Here is a 23,222-nt window from a genome sequence, read left to right on the forward strand (position 1 = left end):
AACAACGTGTAATATAAATATCCCTTGACAAATTTCAACCGTATTTCATTCAGTTTCACGACGAATTTAAATATTGCACAACTTATATTTGACGAAATAAAATAGTTAGCATTTCTGGCAGGCGAAAAGTGAATTTTATTAATTTCTCTTTGCTTGAAAAATGTTTATTTTTGGCAGCCAGGCGTTTGACATGGTAATTCAGCATTTGATACGCTCCCGAAACTCTTTTAATCGGCCCTGACATTGAATGCCGCATATAAAAAGTAAGATCGCCAAAAAGTATTTTGTCTACTTATCTCAGGCTCAATTCTTCTGTGTGAGCAGAATTCCCCCAATTCTACACATTTTGCTCTTCATACTATGCCAAGTATTTCCCGCTGTATCTAGATGTCGAATGAAATGAACTGAAAGAGGGATATGTATCTTGGGGAGACGTCACCGGTTACCGGAACAATGGCCACGAGCTTCTGCCGTGATCTCCGCCGGCGCTTCGATGAGCAAATCGGCGGGTACACTTCCGCATTGATGGGTGGGGCAGTTTGATAGGGGGAGGCTCTGTCTGGCACACGGGAAAGCCAAAAATTCCCGGGAATGCTGTGTGTTTTCAGGGCCAATCTAACAGTCGTGTGGATACCTCACTTCCAACCTGGGACGACGATGGCGACTCATTCTGGCACTGACCACACCAAATCAAGACCCATTCGCAGCTGTTGAGGGTGGGCATCATATTTGTGGCCAGCTGCCAAATCACAAATGCCGGCATTCGGCGATAAATATGTTTCGCATGTGTTCAGTAAAAAAGATTAATTTCTTAAGTCAATAAAAACCGCTTTGGGCAATGCCCTTCTTGTAGCTTTAAGAATGTGCTGCTCTCAAAAATTCACCAATAAATGCCACCAAAAATTATCCCAGATTATTCAAAAATATACAAAATCGGATTGGCTTTTTGCGACAATGGCAAAAGTGGAAATAGAAACAAGGCTCTACACTTTCATCTTTTTCCTTCACCCACTTTAAGGGGTATATGCCGACCAAATCGTGCCTTGAGATTCTGAAATTCTTCGCTCGAGCAGCCAGCCAAAAAGTTCAACACAACGAATTCATGACCAAATGGGTACAATGTCAATAGCACACGCCCCAATCTCAGAAGAAGAGGAAGATTCTTTAGAAGCCCCCATCTCGTGTGCCCCCCATAAAAAAGATTCTTTTACACTTGCTTCTTTTTGCCGAGCATATGCAAATTTGTTTTTTTAAGTGCCGAAATCGGAAATGAAAATGAAATTGCGCCGCAAAAAGCAGCTGCGCTAATGCTAAATATATTGTCCATTCTATAATTGTACAAATTATATAAATATTTGAAGAGTGCCGTGCTGCCGATTTGTTTGGCCAATTGTTTGTATTTTCCGCCGGCCAAATGTGGATCAAGTTTATGTTGTTACCAACGATAAGAGAAACAGTAACCCACACCCAAGGTGGCTACGTTTGGCGAGGAACAAAACGCCTTATTCGTGAGGAGATACTAAATAATTTACAATGCCTTTTGATTAATAATGCGGCGTTTCGTAGTGTAGTCGCAATTTATAAGTAAATTCCGTGAGAAAACACAAGTGTGTAGAGCATTGCTGCGTCCAAAAATGAAAACAAAATGCGGTTTAACGTGTGAATTGGATGTTCGTGACGGAATGAAAGCGCCAAAACATTATTTTTTGGGTGAGCGAAGCGCTCATACCCTATATATTTTTATAAAACCATAATTACTTCATTAACTTAAGCAAGGAAGAAAGAAAAGGTCAAAACAAAACAGGTGAATTTTAAATGAATAAAATGATTCACCACAAAGGAATATAAGTAATATTCGTTTAATGATTAATGATATATTCAATGATGCCGTTACAATAAACTATAATTTTGCAATGGAGAAAGCCCAGAAAGACTTAATTATACTAAAGGGGCTGTTTAATGATTAACTATTTGCCTGAAAACTATGCTGTAAAGTAAACTTCGCTGGAATGCTAATAAGTTGCTCAAAATTGTTTATGCTGAAATCAGAAATAGGCATTTTCCTCATTTGTTGTGGATAACTTGTTGTTGATATGGAACATTTTACGCAGAATTGTAAAATAGCACAAACAAAACTCAAATATCAGTAGACGGGCGAAAAATTTGTTAATAATCGGACCTAAAAACGAGTACTATTTGCGAAGCGGAGAGCGCAAAACAAACAATTTTGTTATTCTTTTCAATTGCGTCAATGCGGGGTCTCAGAATTCTGAGCAGGTGGAAAAGGGGTTGCTTATGGGCTGGTTGGCAAATGGGCCAACAAGTGTTGGCCCTCTTAAATCTGGCGTAAGTTATTAGCACACAAATTCGCCGTCTGGGAAACTTGGAGCGGAAAAGCGCGATCAGCGATCGATCGATCATTATCCGCGATCAAATCAGTAAACAATATTTTATTCTCTAAACAATACTTAATTTCGCTTTCATTTTCTTACGCCATTTGTGCGGCTGTCGCTGTTTTCGATTTTTGTTTACCCAGTCGTCGCTTTAATGACACAAACAGAGAATGAAACTTGTTTAGTCAGCTGAAGAGCAATGGGAAAATGTTGTTGCCTTCAGCGGATCCATGAAATTCAATCCTTTCCAGTATTGCGTTCCCTCACTTGAAGCATAAACAGAATTTCCCTATAGCCCCTTCAAAGTTCTTTCCAGCAGTGCTATATTTAATGATTTATTTTATTGAATTTTTGATATTAGGATTTTGTTATTTCAATTTTGTTATTTTTCAAAAATGTATAATTGAAAGTTTTCGTAAGCACACAAGCGACGCATTATTAATGATTATAATTAAACTGCGCCTTCGATGTACTCTTTCATTCCCAATTGCGTTCTAATATCACCGCCCCAAAAGAGGGATGGGATTGGAAATACCCAGCACAGCCATCAGAAAGGTCATCTGAAAATTGGATTTCTGTGCGGCGAAATTTCAGCCTTGGCATTCGGTGACGTCGTGGATTTCGATTTAGGAATAATCAGAATCTGAATAAATGCCAGAACAGCCGAATATTAACACAAAATATTGTGCATTAGTGAGTTGTAAGTGTGCGTTTTGTGACTCGGCTGTAGGCGAATCAAAGGAATTTATCATGAGCAATTATTTTGATCCCCGCGCCCCCCTTCACGACCCCTCGCTTGTGCCAAATCAATTAAATTTGAAATGGATGACCAACTGTTGGGAGCCAACAGTCGCCGGTTTTCGTACGATAGTGCGCGATCCAAAATTAGATATTTTTGAAATATGTATTTTTAAAACGCCAAGCCCCATTAACATTTTTCCCATTGAACTCAAATGTTTGACATTTTTTCTGTTAAAAAAATATGGGAGACTCGCAAATTTATAGGATTTTCTCTTTTGGAGTCCTGAATGATATATTTTCACACATATTCTCCTATTTTCTAAATCTATTCATTTTACCACACGACATTTATTTCGACATTAATTTTGACATTTATTTGGCTGCGTGGCCAAGTTTTATTTAGACGGCTCAAAGTGCAAGGACTTTTCCAGCCAAGCATGAAAGCATATGTCATTTAAGACGAAGAAAATATTATGTGCAATGAAAATAAATCTGAATGTGAAGAAATTATATATGTATAGCAAGAGTCCATTTAAAAACCGTGCTACTGCAAGTTACGAGAATGTCTGGCTTTAATTACGGATATACCGAATCGAAAAATCGATGATATGAAATATCAAAGTATAAACCGATTTGGGGAGCATCAGATTTTCCAAGAGCTGGCTGGAAAATAAGCGGCGGCCGCCAGAAAGAATGCGTCATATTTATAGGCGGAAAACCAAACCTTTATCTTATCTTGCGAAACGCGACTGACCGCCATATACGATTAATCTGAACAAAACAAATAAACAGCTGGCGATTTGGCTGTCACAATGTTATTCCAATTGATTATTTTCGCGGCTTATTTGCTAATTAATTAACCATTTCTTGTGACAGCCGGACACTTCGGATTGCGATCAGATAGCCGATTATTAGCTGGTCACTGGTTTTATAGGTCAGCAAATGGGTGAGCAAAAGCCGTAAAAATATATCTAAAGCGCACTAATAAGCATTTGCAGCTTTACATAAGTATCCGTATGCGAATCGTACTAATGATTGGCTGCAGTTATCCAGATATCCAGATACCGGCCATAAGCGGATGAACCCGACACGTGGCACTTGGGAATCAATAGACTAGACCTTGACTTGATTGTTGTTTTCTTTCGATCAATTTTGCTTGGGTTCTGTTTTTTCCGGTCTTCTGGCGAAGCAATTGAATAACATGCCAACAGAACCAGCGAATGGGATTACACGCTTAAAATACATATTACCGGCCAGAGAGACGTACAAAGATGGACATATTGTGGTTTCATAGAAGGTTTGTTAATTTATTTTGTTGCAGTTAAAACAATTTTACTTATTTCATAGCCCAACAATGAAAACCCAACGCCAAAATACGTTTAGCCTAAAATGCCAGTCTGTATTCCCCGGAAAAACAAAATAATAATAGTAGGGTAATAAAATTAAAAACAAAAACTGGCACAGTACCCGCAGGATTCATGCATCCAGCATTTGGATGTGGGGATCTGTCCCGAACTGCCTACCTAAAGATTCGTATATGCTTACAAAATTCGAGTGAATCGCTTAGGTCCTACTAAACAAGTTCTACGACAGAAATCTAGGATTGCAATATTTGTGTAGTTGTGCTAATTTCTAAATTGTTATCTAGACGGGGGTAGTACAAAAATATATATGTATATATATTATATTACATCTAAGTGGTCATCTAGATGCCGAGCAGGCACTCTCCGTTCCCAGGAGCCCCTGCTGCGGCAAACTCCGCTGGCTACGCCTGCGTCACGAAGTAAACCTCGCCGGAAGAGCCCATGACCACGGCGTGGGTATCGCCCGCGCCGCCGGCCAAAGTCGCACTCTGGCCGGTGGCCATCATGTTGGACATGTCGGTGGTGCCGTTGCTGACGATGCTTACCGCCCCGCTGAAAGCATCGTCTTGGCCACTGATCTGCACCTCTGCACTGTGGTCCGTACTCTCCACATGCAGCTGCAGTGAGTCCACATTGTCGTACAGAGATCCGCACTCGCCGCACTTAAACAGCGGCTCCACCACATCCGGGTGCTTGCGCTCTACGTGCCACTTGAGGTTCACCGCCGAGGAGAAATTCTTTCGGCAGTTAGCCACCCCGCAGCAATACGCTCTCTGCTGGTGCGTCTGTCTGTGTCTGTACAGGATCGCCTTGGACTTGAAGGTTCGATTGCAGATGGTGCACACCGGCGTGCTGGATTCGGCGTCGTGCGTCTTCATGTGCATGCGCAACATTCCTGGGCCCTTAAAGCTCTTCAGGCAGATCTGGCACTGCGGCTGTTTCTTGCAATTGGCCCGTATCCAGTTGGTGTGGGAGTGCATGTGGTTCTGCAGACCTTTGAACTGCCGGAACTCGGTGCTGCACAGGTGACAAATATATCTCCCAGATCCCAGAGGCGAGGTGTGCTGACGTATGAACTCAGTTACCAGATTAGCATCTATTTCGTAGTTGTCGTCCGCACCGGCGGAGGCAATCACGCTGGCCGTCTGCACCAGCTGGCGCGAATTGGCTGCGGCCAGCTTGCTACTGATCGTTGAACCAGCGGTAGGGGGCTGGTGGTCGCAGGGTTCCAGAGTCACACCGGCTGGAATTTGGTTACTTCGCTTGGCTCGCTTTGGCGTCGGACTGGCCGAACTGACGGTCAGAGTGGGAGCCACCAGGGCGTCTGATGTCGTTGTGGCCTGGCTGAACTCAACGACAGCGTTCTCCAGTGATATGCTCTGCATCTCCTCTTGGTGCTGCTGATGATGCGGCTGCTCAGACTCCAAAAAAGCCTGGTCAATGTCCACACTAGTCTCGCCATCCGGCGGCTCCATAATTGCGTACTGCAGATCGTCGTCTACGTCACCGGACAGATGCGGATCCTGTTCGTCTGCGATGTACTCACAATCCTGGTCGATATCGTCCCCATCCGGATCCTCCAGCATCTCGTCATCCTCCAGCTGAATCTCCTCGATTATGAACGTATCCTGGTCTTCTTCGGGCTTCAGTTGCTCGTCCTCATCTTCCACCTCATCCATCGCCTGCTGTTGGTCCAAATCGTCGAAGTACTCATGCTCTTGGCTTTCACTCTGTGTGAGATCCTCGTTGATCATCACTTGATGGTGCTCGTGGTGATCTTTTAGGAAATCCTGTTGCTGGTCGTCGTCCAGGACAATGGTCTCAAAGCTGTGATCTCCCTTGCCGTCCAGTTGCTCGTACACGTCTTCAAGTTCCTCATCCTCCACCTCACAGCCGTCCTCCAGCAACTGCACGTCGGCATCTCCCAGAGAAGCGCCTACATGCTGACCCATATCCGTGGCGTTCGTGGTGGTGGTCACTGTCGTGACTCCGGTGGGCGCCAAACTGCGTTGCGGGACAAGTTGTACTAGCTGCAGAGTCTGCGTGCCATTGGGCTGCTGTACAATCTGCAGTGTCTGTCCGTTCGGCGTCTGTATGAGCTGGGGCAAGAATTGCGATTGCGCGGCGGTGGCCTGTCCATTACTCGTTGGCTGCGGCGCTGTGCTGATGATCTGCGCCAGCTGCGGCGCTACAATCTGAGCCGTCGTGATCAGTTGGCCGTTGGGCAACAGAATCTGCTGCGGCATAGTCGTAGTGGCGCCGGCAGCGGACAGTAGCTGTGCGGGAGCAGGTTGAAGTGTGGGCATATGAATCTGCTGGATTTGTTGCTGCATCGTGGGCTGGTGTGGCGCATGTTCCTGCATTAATTGCATCTGTGGCTGGGGGGCGGGCTGCGGGGCTGACTGTGGTGCTGGTGCGGCCTCCAGATGCCTCTGCTTCTGCTGGCGGGACCCCTTGCGGAGCAGCGGCTTTAGTTTTGGTTTGGCAGGCGGCTGCTGATGCTGCTGCTGGACTAGCTGCTGCTGGAGTTGCTCCTCGAGGATTTTCTGTTGCTTCTGCAACTGTCGCTGTTGCTTGCGCTCCAGCTGGAGCTGTTGCTTGGCGCTGGCCGCCTCCTGCTGCTGCTGCTCCTCCATTACCAGTGCCACGGTAAGACCGCGGATATACTCGCGCAGCTCCTTGTCGCTGCGCTCGACGAGCGTCTTGAAGGCGTGATTCCGGCTTACGGCGTGGACGCACTGCACGCAGATCTTGTCTGGCCAGCCCTCCGTGGGCTCCACCCGCACGCTGGTACAGTCCATTAGCATTTCGGGCACCTTCTCACTGAACAGCGGACGCATTTCCTTGCGCTCCGAAATGCACAGGCGGCAGATCTTGTCCAGCTCCAGGACCTTCTTGCGATCCATTACTTCGTGTTCCTAGGAGGAGGCTGTAATGGGCAAGTCTTTAATTCAAAATTCCCAATTAAATTAGGTCTGAGCCCCGAAAGGTGCATGAGTACGATGTTTGTTATGATTTGCCGCCAAAAAATAGTCAATTAAAATTCAGAATAATTGCATCTGTTGTAAAATGACCTGCTAACTCACTGTTATTAACATGGACTATCGACACGTCTGGTAGCACTTGTGCCAGACAGAGACAGCTATATTGTTATACACAATTTACCATCTTGGTGTTGGTGTGAGCGAAAAATGCGATTTTTAGGCCCAAAAAATGAAACAAATACACAATTCCTCGCTTGAATTGGGTAAATATTGGTTTCGATTCACTTGCACCCACACTGCGTGCACCTTTCGACCGGGTTCCATCACCAGAAATCAACTCACCTGCGCTGTATTTATGTAATTTTCGCAGCTCGCCCCACATCCAACACAAAAAACTCTTTAAATATGGCCGCGTCACACAAATCCCATTCGGAACTCACATATTTGTGGTTCAGGGCGAAACACACACGTTCCCGGAGGTGCAAACTTCAAAACCAAAACAAGTGCACACCAGTGGGTCTTTCGGGACCCGGATCGAATGAAATCACTAGCTATCTCTGGCGACGTTATCAATAAGGTTCTTCCATGAGATGAATGAATTGATGAACTGAACTTCTGCCTCTATCTGTCTTTCTCTGTGTGCGAGTGTGAGTGAGATGATAGGCGTGTTGCGAATGGCGCTGCCAACGTGGCTTAAAGATAGAAATCCCTAACGCATGCCGGTCGGAAATCAATTTGTTTATATCTTAAGATCTTTAAGATTTTCCTTTAATAGTTTAAACTACTTAAGCTTATGTTAGGAACTATATTTAAAACTTACCCTTTCTTTACTTATAACTTAGGGTTTCATCTGATCACTAGTCCCATTAATTCATCGCTTTTCCGGGCATTCTTTAATGCTCCTAAATTGATTTCGTCTTATAACAAATCAAACACACAACACTTTTTTTTACTCACTTTAACATTTTACAGCCGAAATATTTAATACAACTAAACAAAAAACGAAAACACAAATTTTAATTCGAGGACATAGCAATTGAGCTGCCAACTCGTTTTTTAAACTGACATTTCAAACTAAAAACACCTGTTGATCCTGGTGTTATTTTCGGATTCAAAAAACTTAAGGCTAATGTTCATAATTTTTAGGCGGGTGGAGGCACATTTGTGTTGGCCACTTCGTACATATGGCGCTTCTTGTTTCTCCTGTTCTGGGCGCTTACTAGAATGTATATGGCCAGGATAATAGCGAGGGCCAAAAGCAGGCATGTAACCACAAACCAGCAGTAGAATCCTGGACCATCCTCATCGAAATCCTCTTCCTGTGCGCTCTCCCACTCGGTGAAGTTACCCAATGGATCCTCCTTTATTTGGCCAACCTTCTGCTCTCGGAAAAGTGAGGCCTTAGCCAGATTGCTGGATTCCGGATCCATGAAAACTGGCTCCGTGTTGTCTATGCGGATGAAGGTGAGCTGGCCACCGGTCAAAGTTTCCTTAAACCGTCTCAACCCATGCCCATAATACTCGTATATGTCGGCGTCGAACTCCCGATGCTGGTCCACCCACTGTCCAATCACCTGGACCTTCACCTCGCTCCTGGGGTCCATGGCTCGTCCGAAATAGGCTTTCTCTGCAACATCCAGGCCTCCCATTCCATACGAGTCCAACTCGAGGACAGAAGAACGGTGCTCGAAGAGCAGGGGCAGCCTGGAGAGCTTCTTATTCTTGTACACACTGGACATATTCATCAGGATCTTCTCCACGAAGGCATAGTTCAGGCTACCGTAAATGGGCTTCCGTTCGCCGCTGGGATTTCGGAGCACACTCTCGCCCAGGTGCATCTTGTAGCTGTTAGTCACATTGCGCCACGGCAGGTAAGTAATGTTCCTCAGCTGGTAAGCCAAGGGCTCCAGTTCCACCAGTACGTTGATGTTATCCTCCAGACCATACTATAATGATATCACATTTGTAGAACATCTATCGGGTAGTTTACCCAAGAAACTTACAAAGTTATCGCCGAAAATCATAACCACGCAGGTGAAGAGGTTGTCGGACACCGCATTGACAAGATCCGTGTGCCGGAAGTGACAGAGCTCGGTCTTCTCGCGCTCCACGTTCGTGGCCTTGGCAATATAGGTCAGCCGCTCCTTCGGATTCAGCTCGGCCGCATAGTTCTGGAGCACGGTTTGGTAGGGCACCCAGGCCAGGACCGAATCACCCCCGTTGGCGCACACATCCGCCTGACCACCCCTTCCAGTTAGTTCTCCGTTGCGAAGCCGGAGAAAACTGTGGTTATCCCGCCTGATTGTTGTGGAGCCGTGATCCGCACAAAGGGTGTCCACGAGGCTCGCCTGGGAAATAGAGAGATAAAAGTTAGACGGAAACAAAAACCTACACAGTTCGTAAATAACCCCCGACTCCAGCTTATCTCAGGTCCGCCGGCATTATCTTCTTCAGCTGCGATGGACACTTTGTCACTTTATCGTCAACCTAATTCAATTTGGTGTATCAGCCACTCAAAGGTGGCACACGAATAATTTATGGCTGGCATTGGATTGGTCACTTAAGGATGTCGATGGGGCAAACTAGTTTGACGACACAATTTTCGCCATTAAAGGTAAGGAGTTTTTTAGACTAAGGCCATTTAACAAATATGGAATCGTGCAATCTGCTTTTAGCTGCCAAATAATTGCATTAACTGCGATACTTTTATTACAAAAGCAATTGAATCTTAAACAAATTGCATATGTGCTTCTTCAATATAACTATATAATATATTAAGTTATTATAATTGACTGTTCTGAAATTCAGCTTTCAAATTTATGTATCCAATGCATCCTGAAAAATTTGTATTGCATATACATATGCCCATGAGTTTACCTTCTCGTTTTGTGTCAACGTGGTGGCCCTAATGTGGCACTGCAGGTCCTCCTCGCTGGGGATGACCACATGTCGATCGATCTCTGACAGAAGGATGGGATCCGTCTTGATGCAGAAATGTGGGTGTTCCTCGAGGGCGGCGCCCAGTGTCACCAGCACGGCCAGGCATCCGATGATGTTGGCTTTCATAGACATTTCCGTAATCTAGTGCACAGAGTTCTTGCGCCAAAGCAGTCGATAAGCACACTTCGGTGGCCAAGTAGTAACTAAATTTACAATTTTATAACACCTGAGCAACGGACTATGCGAACGCATTCAACTTGACCGCCAAGCTGTCGCACAACGAACACCCCAATATCACCATATTTATCTATTGATGAAGGATTCGGCCGAGATTTGCTTCGATTTTCGGTGAGAGCCGGTCCGTAATAGCGTCACCAAAAACCCAGTTAATGAGTAACGACCGGGGTGACGAATGTATTCGTTTCCCAACATGCAATCCACACTTGGCGATAAGATAATCAATCGGCTACAATTTGACTCAATTCGCATAGACCGTATGTGTAACACTGGTTAGTTATGATTTCTGTAAGCATTAGAGTCGATCAATTAAACTTTGAAAGTCTGAGTACTTTGTTATATGTTGTTAAAAGAACAAATATTGTAATATCAAAATAAATTAAAAATATGAAAGCATTATCAACTTGCTAAATAAATGAGCCTCCCATGAGCCTCTGCAATTGGTTTTCTGTATAGGCAAAACAAATATGCATATAGTTAATTTCTAAAACGAAATATTTAATATTTTACATTCTGGAATTATGTGTTCCAAGTAATGTATTTCAATTACAATAGGCTTAGTATTATACAAAAATTGGAAATTGCCTGGAAAAGCCTTTTATTCTAACAAAATCGTTTATTTTTGTTTTATAGCAAAAGTACACCATTTTTATTCAGGCTTGTACAGTGAAAATTGTTGAACAATTTATAGATTTGATTTTTACAGTCGGTACTCAACATGCGATCACTTTACTAATCTTTAGTTGGCTTTAATGCAATCCTGCGGCATTCGTATTGGATTTGTACAAAATTCAAAAATAACAAATTACATTTTAAGGTAACAGCTTAATGTCTAGTGTACTTATACTAAGACGATTGTTGTTTGCTCATCCCTCCATGCGCGCTGCGAACAACAAAGAGGATCGAACGAGACGAGACGAAACAACGGGTGAACATTGGAGCGGAGCAGTGGATCGGTGGAGGAACAGTTGTGTTGGTGGTTTGGGTGAGGAGTGGGCTCAATCTAGGGGAGGAGAAAATACAAGTCGTACACGAACAGAATCTAAAGATCTTGAGTTACCGTCTGAGCTGCTTCTATCGAAGTATTCTAGCACATCTTCAAAATCTCCATCGTCGTCGCCATTGTCGGAGCCATCGTCGTCGTCCATATCGTCATCGGAGTCCAGCGGCTCTCCATCATCGTCGTCTTCATCCAGGTCTCCATCCTCATCGTTGTCCGAGCCATTAAGGTTCCGAAGCAGGGGGGAACCCATGAAATATTGACCTAGAGCAAAAGCTAGGGGGTTTTGGGATTTAGCAACGGAAGGCTATGATCAAATTAAAACTTACAGGTTTCGGAGCCCGTATCCGAACCGTCCTCATCAGATTCGGGCACCTCCTCATCATCTTCCTGCAAGCATAGACATAATATTTAGTTCAATATCATCCATCCGCCGCATGAGGGTTCTCAGATCTATGGCAGCGCCGATTCCGACTCCGCCACCACCATTTAGATTCAGATTCCCATTCCCGCCACTGCCACTGCCATTGCCACCCAGTGTACGTGCCCGCCGTCGCACCCCAACAATTGAGCTGTTGGGTGCATGTTGGCGAGAAAGATTTGGACTTGCGTGCATGGCGGGACTTAGCCGGCGTAGCTGCTCCTCCTCAAATTCGTTGGGGCCGGCGGGTGCAGCGTTTTCCACCGCCTGTGGGCGCGCCGGTGCCTCCTCGAAAACCCGAAGCAGCGAAGCACCGCCAACATCGTTGGCGTTCGTCGACCCCGGCGCCACTGCGTCCGATACCTCGCTGGCCAGCTCCTTAACCGCACGCACCTCTTCCGAGCGCTCGCTCTTTTTAACGCCCACAGCATAGATCTTCACGTAGGTCTCCTGTTTGGACTCGTAGCCGCTGTAGTCTTCGACCACGGCGATCAGACTCCCGTTGGCGCTGACGCTCAGATCGTTTATGTTGCGTTTAACGTCAATGGTTGCAATGCTCGAGTAGTCGTAGGCGTCCAGAACGTTGAAGCTGGTGTCGTAGGTGGTCGTCTCCATGTCATGGTCCCTATCAGCCCCCAAGCTAGCGCCGTAGATTACATGCATCGGGGAGAACGTGCAGTTGCGCTGGTCTAGCACCGGCACTGTCTGTAGCAAATGGAAGGTGCGCAAGTCCCACACCTCGGTATTGGCGATGATCTACAAATTGAGTCGGGAATATTAACATGGGAGAAATCACTCAACTCTAATTTGGACTTTACCTCCAGACAGTTTGGATGGAAGACGCCTGATATGCACTGATTAAACTTGTCGAACTTGTGGATCTCCTTTCCGGAACGTACATCCCAAAGAACGCCATCTAGGAAATTAAATGCAATTACATTTCAGCAAACTCAATACTCCTAAAGGTATTTCACTACTTACCCGACAAAATCAGTTCATCGGTTCGGCAGAGAGTTGCTCTGTTTTTGGTGTAGAGATTAGGTATGGTTGGCGTAAACGAGGCCACCTTGGAACCAGTGTTTATGTCAAAAAGCGTTGCGCACTGTGTAAAAAGTATAAAGTAATTTGTTTACAATTTACAATTCCAATTCGTAAAATAACTCTAAACCAACCTCATTCTGGGTGCCCAGCAGACGATCCTGCGCCGTTTGACTAAACTCACAGTAGGTTACATCGGGAAGACGCAACTTCAGCTTGAACTCATCGTCCGCAATAGACCACAGAATGCTGGTAGGTGTGCGCCAGAAGCTGGATGTGATGACAAGATCTCCGGCTCTGTTAGCCTTTATAGCATCCACGCTAAAGTTGTGGCAGTTGGAGAAGAACTGTTCCACGCCGTCGTTCATGTTGAACACTCTTCCGTCGCCCTGTTGCGTGCCGACAATGATGTATTTACCCACCAAATCGCAACAAGTGAACTCTAGGTCCTCGTAGTCCGCCGATCGAATACTGCGCCATGGAGAAAAGTGCGTATGTACATAGCGACGGTCAAAGCGACTGGTATTAAATCCGGCTTGGGTTCGAGCATGTCGGCTGGTCAGGTTGTAGTTCGAGCTCAACAAGCGGCTGGGCTTTGGATCGGGACATTTGTGCGGCTCGTACAAATCAAACTGCGGGCAGGTCGTCACTGGATTGTTGCACAACGAGTGTTGGTTGGTGAGGTATTCCGTAACGATAGTATTGAGAGTGATCCTCTTGGGGTGCAGTTGGCCATCTTCAGGAAGACCAACTGACATGCCACCCGCCTCCATTGTCTGCTTCTGGATAGAACGGCTGACGGAACTTCTATCCGTTCTCCTTATTTTTATGGGCGTCTGAGTTGTGTTAAGGGAGCCAAAATTTGGTATACATACTCCTTCTCCTGCATTGCTACTACCGGCTCCTGCCGGTGAGAAGTCCTCACCAAAACTTTTGTTCAAGTCCCCACTGCCCATTATCGCTGCATTCACATCTTGCATGCGGCTCCGCAGACGATTTCTGGACAGTGAGCTACTCCCACTGGGAAGACTTTTGTAGTCGAAAGGTGATTGATGAAAACTGCGCGTAGTGGGAGTCTGCAGTGGAAGACCCACCTCCCGTTGCAGCATTTGGGCTGTTTGGGAGAGACCGTTGCTCTCCAGGTGTTCGAAGATAAGCTGATACAGCTGCTGCTTGTTGTATTGGATGCGCGTCTGAGCGATTACGTTGGCCTTGTGCATGTTGGACAGCGATGGATCTAAGGGATTGTTCAGCGGTTTCGTCTTACCCGACACTCGTTCTAGCAACTCCAATGCGTACTTTTGGAAGATTACGTGTTCCGCGCGCTTCTCCTGGAGTATGGGATCCCGCATCAGCGTCTGGAGTTGTCCGCTAGCGAAAAGTGGAAGCTTGCTGACGATCTGCCTGACCCGATCGGAGCGAGCAAGTCCCGCCAAGGCCCTACAGGCCATTCCTCGTATGCAGTCCGCATCGGTGATGGGTCCTTTGGTCTGCATCAGCGATAGCAAAACTACAATGCCATTGTTGGAGCAGACAGACTCCCAAACACGTTCAATCAGCTCCTCGGCATACTTGTGGTTGGCCTTGTTCTTCCTGGAGGACGTTCCAAACTTAATAAGGCTGGTGCCGCTATCCTTGCGGATGATCGGAGAGCAAACACAGTGGCACAGCACCGCCAACGCCGATTTGATTACCTCAGCATCCGAGGTAATCTCACCTGCAGCAGCGCCCAGAACTGAGCAAAATCCTGAGGTAGTGGTCTTGTCTAGCATCAGCAGGCGCTCGCAGAGCACCACGTAGACTCTTGGGATAATACAGCAAACGCTGAGCACGTCCAGAGCCGCACGCACCGTCTCGGACCGTCCACTGTTCACCCAATCGTAACTGAAGGCGATGATCCTAAGTAGCATGGTAATTCCACCAAGCTTCATCAGCTGATCCACCGGTTGCCAATGTGCTCGGATAGAAGTGTTCTCCTGGAGCGTGCGAATCTGGTCGTGCAACTGATCGAAGGTAAGTTTAGCAGCCACAGTGGGATTCTGATTAAAATAGTGTGCTGAAGACGGTGACGGGGATGCCGCATTTGTCAGGCACAGGAAGCTGTTGTACTTGTAGAAGAAATGGGCCTCCATATACCGCTTGAGGGCTACGCAAACGTGGCGCACCATTTGTCGGGAAGCACATTCTACGTCTTCGTTGATATCAGAGTCGTTGTCGCTGTCGTTGTGGCTTGGATCAAGAATCTTTAGTACCGAAATCTATTACGAAGGATTAAAGATATAAGCCTTTAATTCACCTTTTTCGTATAAACCATTTACTTACGACATTGTACAGCTTTCTTAACCCATCCTGGGCATCAAACTCATCCAATATGACCTTAAACTGGAAGCTCAGACTGAAGAACATGGTGGCATGACACTTTGAGGAGTCGTGGCAACGACCCAGAATCCAAAGAGCATAGCGCACGAGTTCTGAAATAAGTGGTCTTTGCATGCTGCATATCCGTTCCATAGCGTCTTCACAGTATGCTAAGTAGTAGATGGCGATGGACACACCAGTGGTCGCCAAGCTGGGGCGGGGCACTTTTAAAAGAAGCTGGAAAAAATGGTGAAGTTAAAAATAATGGCTCTCCTTGCATGACAATTCACTGACCTCCAGTCCACCGTGTGCAATGAACTCTAAAGCAAACTTCTTGTGGCAAAGAAGGGAAGCCAGATACTTTAAAACTTCGTAGGCCAAGCAGGTGTCCCTGCGATCCAAGTTCTCTAGGTAGCCAAAAATTAGCTGCATCACATTGTTCTCGAAGGCCATGGCGAGGAACTCTTGATATTCGCCCAGGCTGGTCAGGAAGCGCATAATTAACATTTGGCTGGTATCAGCTGTGGCCGGGTGCAAAGGAATATACATCCTTTTGTAATAGCGGGATACGCAAAAAGCATCTCTGCTGTTCTCGAACAAAATGGACATATTAGAGGCATCTCCATGCTGCGAGGAACTTGCTCCCAGCCCACTGCCATTGTGCTGCGGCGATTGAGGAGCTGATGCATTACTGGCGCAGGCCACCCAGCTGAGCATCCCCGCTGTACTGCTATCTGCCGACAGATTGTGCATCGATGTATTGACATCTGACGTGGCGCTCTTGCTGATCGCCAGCAGCATGTGAAGACGTTTGATCATCTTGGGCACCAAGCGAATATTCTGATCGCGAAAGTTTATGGCAATGTCGCTCACTTCCATCGCTTCGGCTAAAAGACCTGTGGCATAGCTCTGGAGCGGTTCAATGCTGTCCTCTGCCCAAGAGTAGATGCGATTGATGGTTCCATCCCCTTCGGCGGTCTGAAATACTGCTGAAGTCTCCATTCCTGGCATTATCTCCAGGATGAGGCGGCAGGCCAGGATGTTTAATTCCAAAGAGCTGCGACTGATATTCTGGCGACTGAAGTAGTTCTCTCGCAGGTAGTCGTTTAGGAGCTAATAGAAAAAAAAATGTACTTTAGTAGCTTATGTTTTGGAAACCCTAAATAGTAACAGAAGCATTTTAATTTTCTTTGCAAAAACTGTAAAGATAAATATCACATGAGTCTTTTCTTACTTTGCCCATAAAAGTATCCTTCCGAAAGAGCAGCTTGAGTAGCAACCCGTACTGGCAACTGGGATCAGCTCTATATGGATGTCGTGAGTCCAAAGGATCCGGATCCTTGCGCCGATACACATCCTTCTCACGCTCAAAGATCTCCGCCAGGCTGTGAAAGCAAAGGCATTAAGTAGAGTCAATGCGGGAATGAGCTTAAAGCACGTTTACCTTCTTAGAGTGGGAACTGGATCGTATCCATTTTGGGTCTGCTGCTGCTCCCACTTGTCGATGATCTGGGTGAGCTCCTTTTTGGTGGCCTGGCGACGATCAGCGGCGGCGGTTTCCTCCGCGTTTCCACCGCTATCGCTTTCGTTTTCCGCATTTCCCACGCTCATGGCGTCGTCCGCGTCCGCGGCCTCTGGGTCCCCCCCATCCTGTGGCTCAGCGGCGTCCTCCTCCTGGTTATCGGCCGCTTGCTCCTGCATGTCCCCGTCCTCTGCCTGCTCCCCATCGTCGCTCTGGTAGGCCACAGCCACCGCTTCAGCCATCAGTGCCGCCTCTGCCTCGGCCGCAGCCTCTGCTGCGTTTGCATTCTCGCTACCGCTGCCCTCAGACATCGAAATGGTTTTCTGGGTTTTGGATGCACTAGCTCCTGATCCAGTGGCTTTCTTAGCAGGCTATTGGACACAGTGCAACTTACTTCTAATGGCGAAATAAAGCAAATAAATACGGCATTAAATACCACGCGCTTTTCGCAAAATTAGTGTGACCTTTTGGTGATGGCTGCGAAATAACGAGGTCAGCTGTCGCAAAAATTTGTTTGTTTTGGTCTTTCGGCAAATAAAACTAATATTAAAGTTATTTAAATTAGTCTAAAGAACGCACAATTATTAAACTGTGTAACTCATAAGGCTATTATCAAACTAATGCTCAAATAAAAGCGCGCCAAAAAGTCACATGCGGCTGTGAGGAAACGGAATGGTGGTATTTGAAACAAAGCGTTTATACGTTCCAATTTTTTTGCTACTGCTAAGGCGATTTCAAAAACAAAAATACCGCTACGTTGACCAACGATAAAGAATCAAGTTCATATGCTGATTAGCAACTATTTTTTTTCGAATGGTAAGTCTTCGTCCAATACCATTTCAATGCCTATTAGATCAAATATCGCCAGCATCTGCATTAAAATGTCTACAACTGGATATTCACAGTCGAGTTTTAGATCTATTATTTTTTAAATTTAACTTGAAAACTGCGGTTAAATTAGGGTTAACGTTGCCAGGTCCAATTCCAGTAAGTCTGTGGTCTGGCAGCAATGTCATAATGAAGGCATTGCCGGATCGATTACATACACGGTCTGGCAGCTCTCCATGCTTCAGCTCTGAAAATGTTGTGAAAAGAAAACGCTCTTTTCCCAATGATTTGCGTCCAAATTGGAAGTGCTAACTGTGCGGGCGAGATAGTGATAATGCCGATCGAGTGAGGACAAGACACTAAACGGGCGGAGCGACTGCGCTGCGATCGCCCCGCTTCAGCAATTGTGTGTGTGTATCATGGACAAGCTACGAAACAACAACAAGGAGAATGCACCCATTGAGTACCCCTACCCACAGACCCCCCGTCCCTCCCACGCCTCACCCTTCGACACAACCCCGCTGGAAGCTGGCGAGGATGCGGAGAGCAACAAGAGCACACCCTACTTCACGCCCCTCGAGTACCTGCAGACGTCCTTTGAGTTCCCCTCGCCCACGGTGGAGGTTGTGGGCGAGGTTCCGGGCATTGCCGAGCATGAGGATCAGGAGGAGGAGGTCTTCACCCCCCGACAGTTCACCATTGCCAGCCCTCACCCAGCATCCCACGTTCACCTTTCATCCAGCTCGCAGTCTCCCACTTTAGGTCGCAAGTTCAAGAGGTTATCGCAGTACGACCGCAGATCCTGCTCGCCGCACATTACCACCACCAGTGGCGAGGAGCGGGTCAGTGGCCGTGGCATCGACAAGGAGAACACCATGCCTAAGGGCGGATCTGTCGATCAAGATCTGGAGAACAGCTTGTACTTGTCAAAGAGCGAGCATAACTCACCGACCATCCTGTTTAAGGATGAGTCCTCTACGACGCCGGGACTGGAGGCCAGTCGCCTGAGCTACTCCCCGAAACTGCTATCCTCCATCAACAACCTAAACGTGTCGGGATCGCCTCTGAACATTATCAACTCGGCTGGCTACAAGAATGGCAACTTTTTTCGCTTTCCGGAGATCGATCATGTCGTGCAGGATGCGCCCATGGATACAGCCAGTCTAGAGGAAGCTACACGCCGGGATCGTAGTCCTGCGTTGGCAGAGCCTCCGGAGCAACAGCAACAAAAATCGGAGGGCCGAAAGAATCGCAAGAATAAAAATAATCTCACCATTCGCATCACGGACGTGCCCATGAAAAACTCAAGCCAGCCATCACCATTGCCCAAGCCCAAGACACCGACCATCAAGAGCACCAAGGAGAAGGCACGCTCACTGGACTCGGCTGCCAATGAATCGGAACTGTCCATCGTGGTGCACAACATAACCGAATCTCATGGCAGTTGCGATGACATGGAGACGGCGCAGAGCAAGCCATCGACAAGTGTCATCCACCATCACCATCTTCAACAGCCCGCTTCCACCATCCACTCAACATCGCTCTCCCGATTGGATAGTCACCTAAGCTTGGCAAATCAGAGGCGAACGCCGCGCAGAAAGTCACCAGGAATCAACACCACTGACTGGCTTATGTACCACCGCAAGCAGAACCCATATCAGGTGCAACCGACGCACTGCAGCTCCACGACCCAAAGCTCCTTGGACTCGGACGCCAGCTTAACCCCCAGCCTGGGGGACTTTGAACTGAAGTCCGCCTGCAGCGTGGACGGCGGCTCCAAGTTTGGAATAGGCGCAAGCCTAGCGCCGAGAAGCGCCCACAAGCACAATCAGTTACTGCACTCGTCCAGCACAAATTTAAAGACGCTTCCCGAGTGCCTTACCCTGGTGGAGTTCTCCTCCACTGGCGGTGGTCCTAAGGAATCGCCTTTCAAGCAGAAGTCAATGGATCTGCCGATGCCGACACTGCAGGCAAAGACCACAGTGTCTACATCATCTATGAATCTCCTCCAACGTCGGGGATCCAATCACAGTTTAACTCTCAACCTGCACAGCTCTTGTGGCAACCTGATGAACAGTGGACTAAGTCATTCCAACTACAGCCTGGGCTCAATACTCAACTCCAAGTCCAGCTGCAATTTGGATGCGGGAAACGCCAGCCAAATTCGCGCGGATCCATTGCCACAGTCACATCTGCTGGCTAGCAGCCAGGGTAGTCGGCAGGGGTTGTTCAGAAGACGGGGATCAAACCACAGCATCACCCTGAAGACGGGGCACACTACGACGTCGTGTGGAGATCTAAACTCTATGCAGCAGCTCCAACAGCAGCAGGCAATGCTAAGCGCAGAAAAGTACAACCGACTCAATATGCGAACCAATTCCACCGGCTCGGGATCAGGCTCTGGTTCTAACGTACCTACTCCAAAACGAGGACTTTTAGAACGCCGTGGCTCCAATCAAAGCCTCACTCTCAACATGGGTAGCATACTGGGAGGAGCAAGTACCGAGATTCAGATGACGGACATTGGGCAACCGAAAGTCACGGTTTGCAGTTGTGCTGCAGCCAACCAAGCCCCGCATCAGCGCAAATTCTTTAGCACCGAGAACCTAAACAGCAGCAAAGCCAATAGCCAAAAGTTCTTTGGACAGGTATGTTTCGGTTCCGCCTCGGATTTGCAACCCAATCCTCAGCAGGATTCGGTGAGTGAAGATCAGGCCATTGGCGTCACTTGCACTTGCGCTGGGACCGTGCGCAACATTATGACCCGTCCTCTGTCACCGCAAACGACCAGCGAGGAGTTTAAGATCTACTTAGCCAGCATACAGATGCTGCAGAGCGCCTCCAATCCGCTCAATCAGTTTGATCTTATTCGGCTGAATTACGTGTTCGATCACAGCTACCAGACGAATAGAAACATCATAGAGCAGCCGCCGGTGCTGGGCTCTAACGCACGAGATATGGAGACGCCCACTGATCTGGTGCCCCCGAGCTCGGAGGACAGTGAACTTCTCGCGTCCTACCAGACAGTGGTCAATAGGATTGCGCAACCAATACCGGAGCTGAAGGAAAACGAGCAGAAGAGAATCTTTCGGGATTTGCACAAGGAGTTCTGGGACCTGCCGCTCAATCACCAAGAGAAGCCTATGGTTTTCGGCTCACAGACGAAAAATCGCTACAAGACTATCTTGCCCAACGAGAACTCTCGCGTGCTTCTCGAATCCGAGTCCAGCGAGCTGACTAGCTTGCTGGGAGAAGTCAAACGGACCAGCTCCGTGACCGCCAGCGAGGATTTGCCCTACATCAATGCCAATTACATCAAGGTAAAATAACTAAGTCCGATTCGAATGTAGTTCTTATCATCCTCTATTGCAGGGACCCGACTACGTGTCGAAGTGCTATGTGGCCACGCAGGGTCCGTTGCCCAATACTATCTTCGAGTTCTGGCTAATGATCTACCAGAACACGCAGCGTTACATTCGACGCTGCGTTGATGGTGGAAGCAGCAGCAGTCCTCACGTTGACAGGGAGCAAATCCTGCAGCAGTACTTCCAGAAGATTGTCATGCTCACCAACTTCACGGAAGCGAACCGGCAGAAGTGCGCCGTCTACTTCCCCATCGAACTGAATGAGGTCTTCGCGGTGGCCGCCAAGTGTGAGGTGTTTCAGTTGAGTGCGGCTGCCCGGGACTACTTCGATCGGTATTTAACGCCCACCTTTGTGCCGGACACTGTGGTGGCTTCCTCGGATGCGATCGACTATGAGTTAGGTGGCCGGCACATAGGCGTGGAGTCGATGAAGGTGACGCTGGAAGGAGACCTGCTGGAGGCTTTGCCCGCCCAGGGAAGCTTCTTCCTTATTAAAAACGTCGGCATTGTGCGAAGGAATGGTTACTCGGTGAGAAAGCTGGTGCTGCTCTATTGCATCCGTGTGCCACAGAGTGCTAGCTACCACCTGCAAAAGATCTACTGCTACCACTACTGGTATCCGGACTGGCCGGATCATCACTCGCCTCGGGACATCAACACGCTGCTGGACACCTGCTTGCATGTACTCAACCTTGGAAAGTGTGAGTCGGAGTTTGACATCTACAATGACAGCAGGAGCGAGAGGAATGCCCACCTGGCGGCTCAGCGGCTGGAGATCTACCAGCAGGACATCTTTAATGCAGTCCAGCCCCTTCCCGTTATCCACTGCTCGGCTGGGATCGGGCGTACTGGTTGCTTTACGGCCATCCTAAATGCAGTTCGCCAGTTGCGGCAATCGTTGGCTTACTCGCTCACCGGAATGCTCACAAAACCGCTGACAAGCAGCACGGCAGATGAGTACCACTATCCAACGGACAGCGACAGCAGCTTCACTTGCAACACCATCCGGCACATTAGCCACATTCTGGATCATCGGGAGACGGAGGCGGCTAAGGCGCCCGCATCCTTCGACCGTCTGCCTAAGATGCCGGACATTTTCGTGGACGTCTTGGGCATCGTTTGCAATCTTCGCTTGCAGCGGGGCGGGATGGTCCAGAACTCGGAGCAGTATGAGCTAATCCATCGGGCCATTTGCCTCTATCTGAAACGGACACTGGCGTTGAGGCGATTTTAAAAGAGCGAAAACCAAGATCAACAACTTTTTGACGACGAAAGGATGGAGATGAAGAACAAAACACCAATTTACTATTTGTAATCACAATTTTTGTGGCCCTTATTTTTATGAAAGCAACCGCAATGGACAAGCAAGTAAACAAGAATCAAGAAACCATGGCTAAAAGAGTCTCGAAAATGAAATATGATGGCATTCTCCGAAGAGAATTGACGGAATGCTTTCAATGTTTGCTAAATATTACTATTACCACATATTCTACATATATATAAATGTTTATTAAGTGTTGGATGTATGTGTGTTAAATGTGTACATAAGTGTAAATGTTTCCGACTTTTGGTGTGAACTATGCTTAAACTAAAGTTAATTAACAATTATTATACCCTACCTTACCTTACCAAAACCATACCTTACCATAAAGATGCGCATCTATACAAAACTCGAGACGTTCGTCGGCGTCCCTCGGTGAGTTGTGCATCCTGTTTGGGTGCGGAGAAAGCTCAAACCTTTTTCAAGTTGGACCCTTCGCGGGGTCCTTCTGACTAAAACACCAATTTCTCCAATCCCAAGCTGACAGCTCGACCGCCGGACGTTGACCAAAATACGGACAAGAGTTCATTTAAAACACAAGATAAAAATTCGATAAGTAAAATGGAAACCCATAAATGAACTTGTATTTACGTTTATGCAATGGAACTAGTCAAATAAAAATTAGAAACATTTTAAATGTAACTTTAATGTGTAAACTTGGCAGTGTCATTTTCTTGTTCATTGTGTTTAAGTAAAGGAAAATTGTGGGG

The 23,222-nt window shown here is 47.2% G+C and overlaps 4 protein-coding genes across 6 annotated transcripts; 1 reads left to right on the forward strand and 3 right to left on the reverse strand.

Annotated features, from left to right (window-relative positions):
* Nucleotides 1-4,414: 4,414 nt before the first annotated feature.
* On the reverse strand, nucleotides 4,415-8,226 carry LOC6548197 (zinc finger protein 853). Of its 2 annotated transcripts, none has more exons than XM_001975044.3 (2): nucleotides 7,825-8,226; nucleotides 4,415-7,427 (listed from the first exon to the last, which is right to left on the reverse strand). In XM_001975044.3, exon 2 carries the CDS (start codon nucleotides 7,402-7,404, stop codon nucleotides 4,900-4,902), a length of 2,505 nt encoding a protein of 834 aa, XP_001975080.3. In that variant the 5' UTR covers nucleotides 7,405-7,427; nucleotides 7,825-8,226; the 3' UTR covers nucleotides 4,415-4,899. The 2 variants fall into 2 exon arrangements, with proteins under 2 accessions (XP_001975080.3, XP_026836284.1); XM_026980483.1 differs by lacking the exon at nucleotides 7,825-8,226 and adding an exon at nucleotides 7,585-7,644.
* A 207-nt stretch (nucleotides 8,227-8,433) lies between these two features.
* Nucleotides 8,434-10,982, reverse strand: LOC6548196. The gene is made up of 3 exons (XM_001975043.3): nucleotides 10,360-10,982; nucleotides 9,486-9,830; nucleotides 8,434-9,428 (listed from the first exon to the last, which is right to left on the reverse strand). The coding sequence occupies exons 1-3, from the start codon at nucleotides 10,552-10,554 to the stop codon at nucleotides 8,625-8,627; spliced, it is 1,344 nt and encodes a 447-aa protein (XP_001975079.1). The 5' UTR covers nucleotides 10,555-10,982; the 3' UTR covers nucleotides 8,434-8,624.
* Nucleotides 10,983-11,392: 410 nt separating this feature from the next.
* Nucleotides 11,393-17,709, reverse strand: LOC6548195 (protein mahjong). Of its 2 annotated transcripts, XM_001975042.3 has the most exons (11): nucleotides 16,921-17,707; nucleotides 16,711-16,861; nucleotides 15,771-16,589; nucleotides 15,441-15,713; nucleotides 13,253-15,376; nucleotides 13,062-13,182; nucleotides 12,899-12,996; nucleotides 12,474-12,836; nucleotides 11,989-12,049; nucleotides 11,720-11,935; nucleotides 11,393-11,662 (listed from the first exon to the last, which is right to left on the reverse strand). In XM_001975042.3, exons 1-11 carry the CDS (start codon nucleotides 17,307-17,309, stop codon nucleotides 11,658-11,660), a joined length of 4,620 nt encoding a protein of 1,539 aa, XP_001975078.1. In that variant the 5' UTR covers nucleotides 17,310-17,707; the 3' UTR covers nucleotides 11,393-11,657. The 2 variants fall into 2 exon arrangements, 1 of the variants encoding a protein (XP_001975078.1); XR_003407836.1 differs by lacking the exon at nucleotides 11,393-11,662 and having other exon boundaries at nucleotides 11,918-11,935; nucleotides 11,989-12,836; nucleotides 16,921-17,709.
* A 266-nt stretch (nucleotides 17,710-17,975) lies between these two features.
* On the forward strand, nucleotides 17,976-22,466 carry LOC6548219. The gene is made up of 2 exons (XM_001975041.3): nucleotides 17,976-21,146; nucleotides 21,199-22,466. The coding sequence occupies exons 1-2, from the start codon at nucleotides 18,246-18,248 to the stop codon at nucleotides 22,423-22,425; spliced, it is 4,128 nt and encodes a 1,375-aa protein (XP_001975077.1). The 5' UTR covers nucleotides 17,976-18,245; the 3' UTR covers nucleotides 22,426-22,466.
* The last annotated feature ends 756 nt before the right edge of the window (nucleotides 22,467-23,222 follow it).

This window comes from Drosophila erecta, unplaced genomic scaffold, assembly GCF_003286155.1.
Source record: "Drosophila erecta strain 14021-0224.00,06,07 unplaced genomic scaffold, DereRS2 tig00000092-arrow-pilon, whole genome shotgun sequence".
Classification (NCBI taxonomy): domain Eukaryota; kingdom Metazoa; phylum Arthropoda; class Insecta; order Diptera; family Drosophilidae; genus Drosophila; species Drosophila erecta.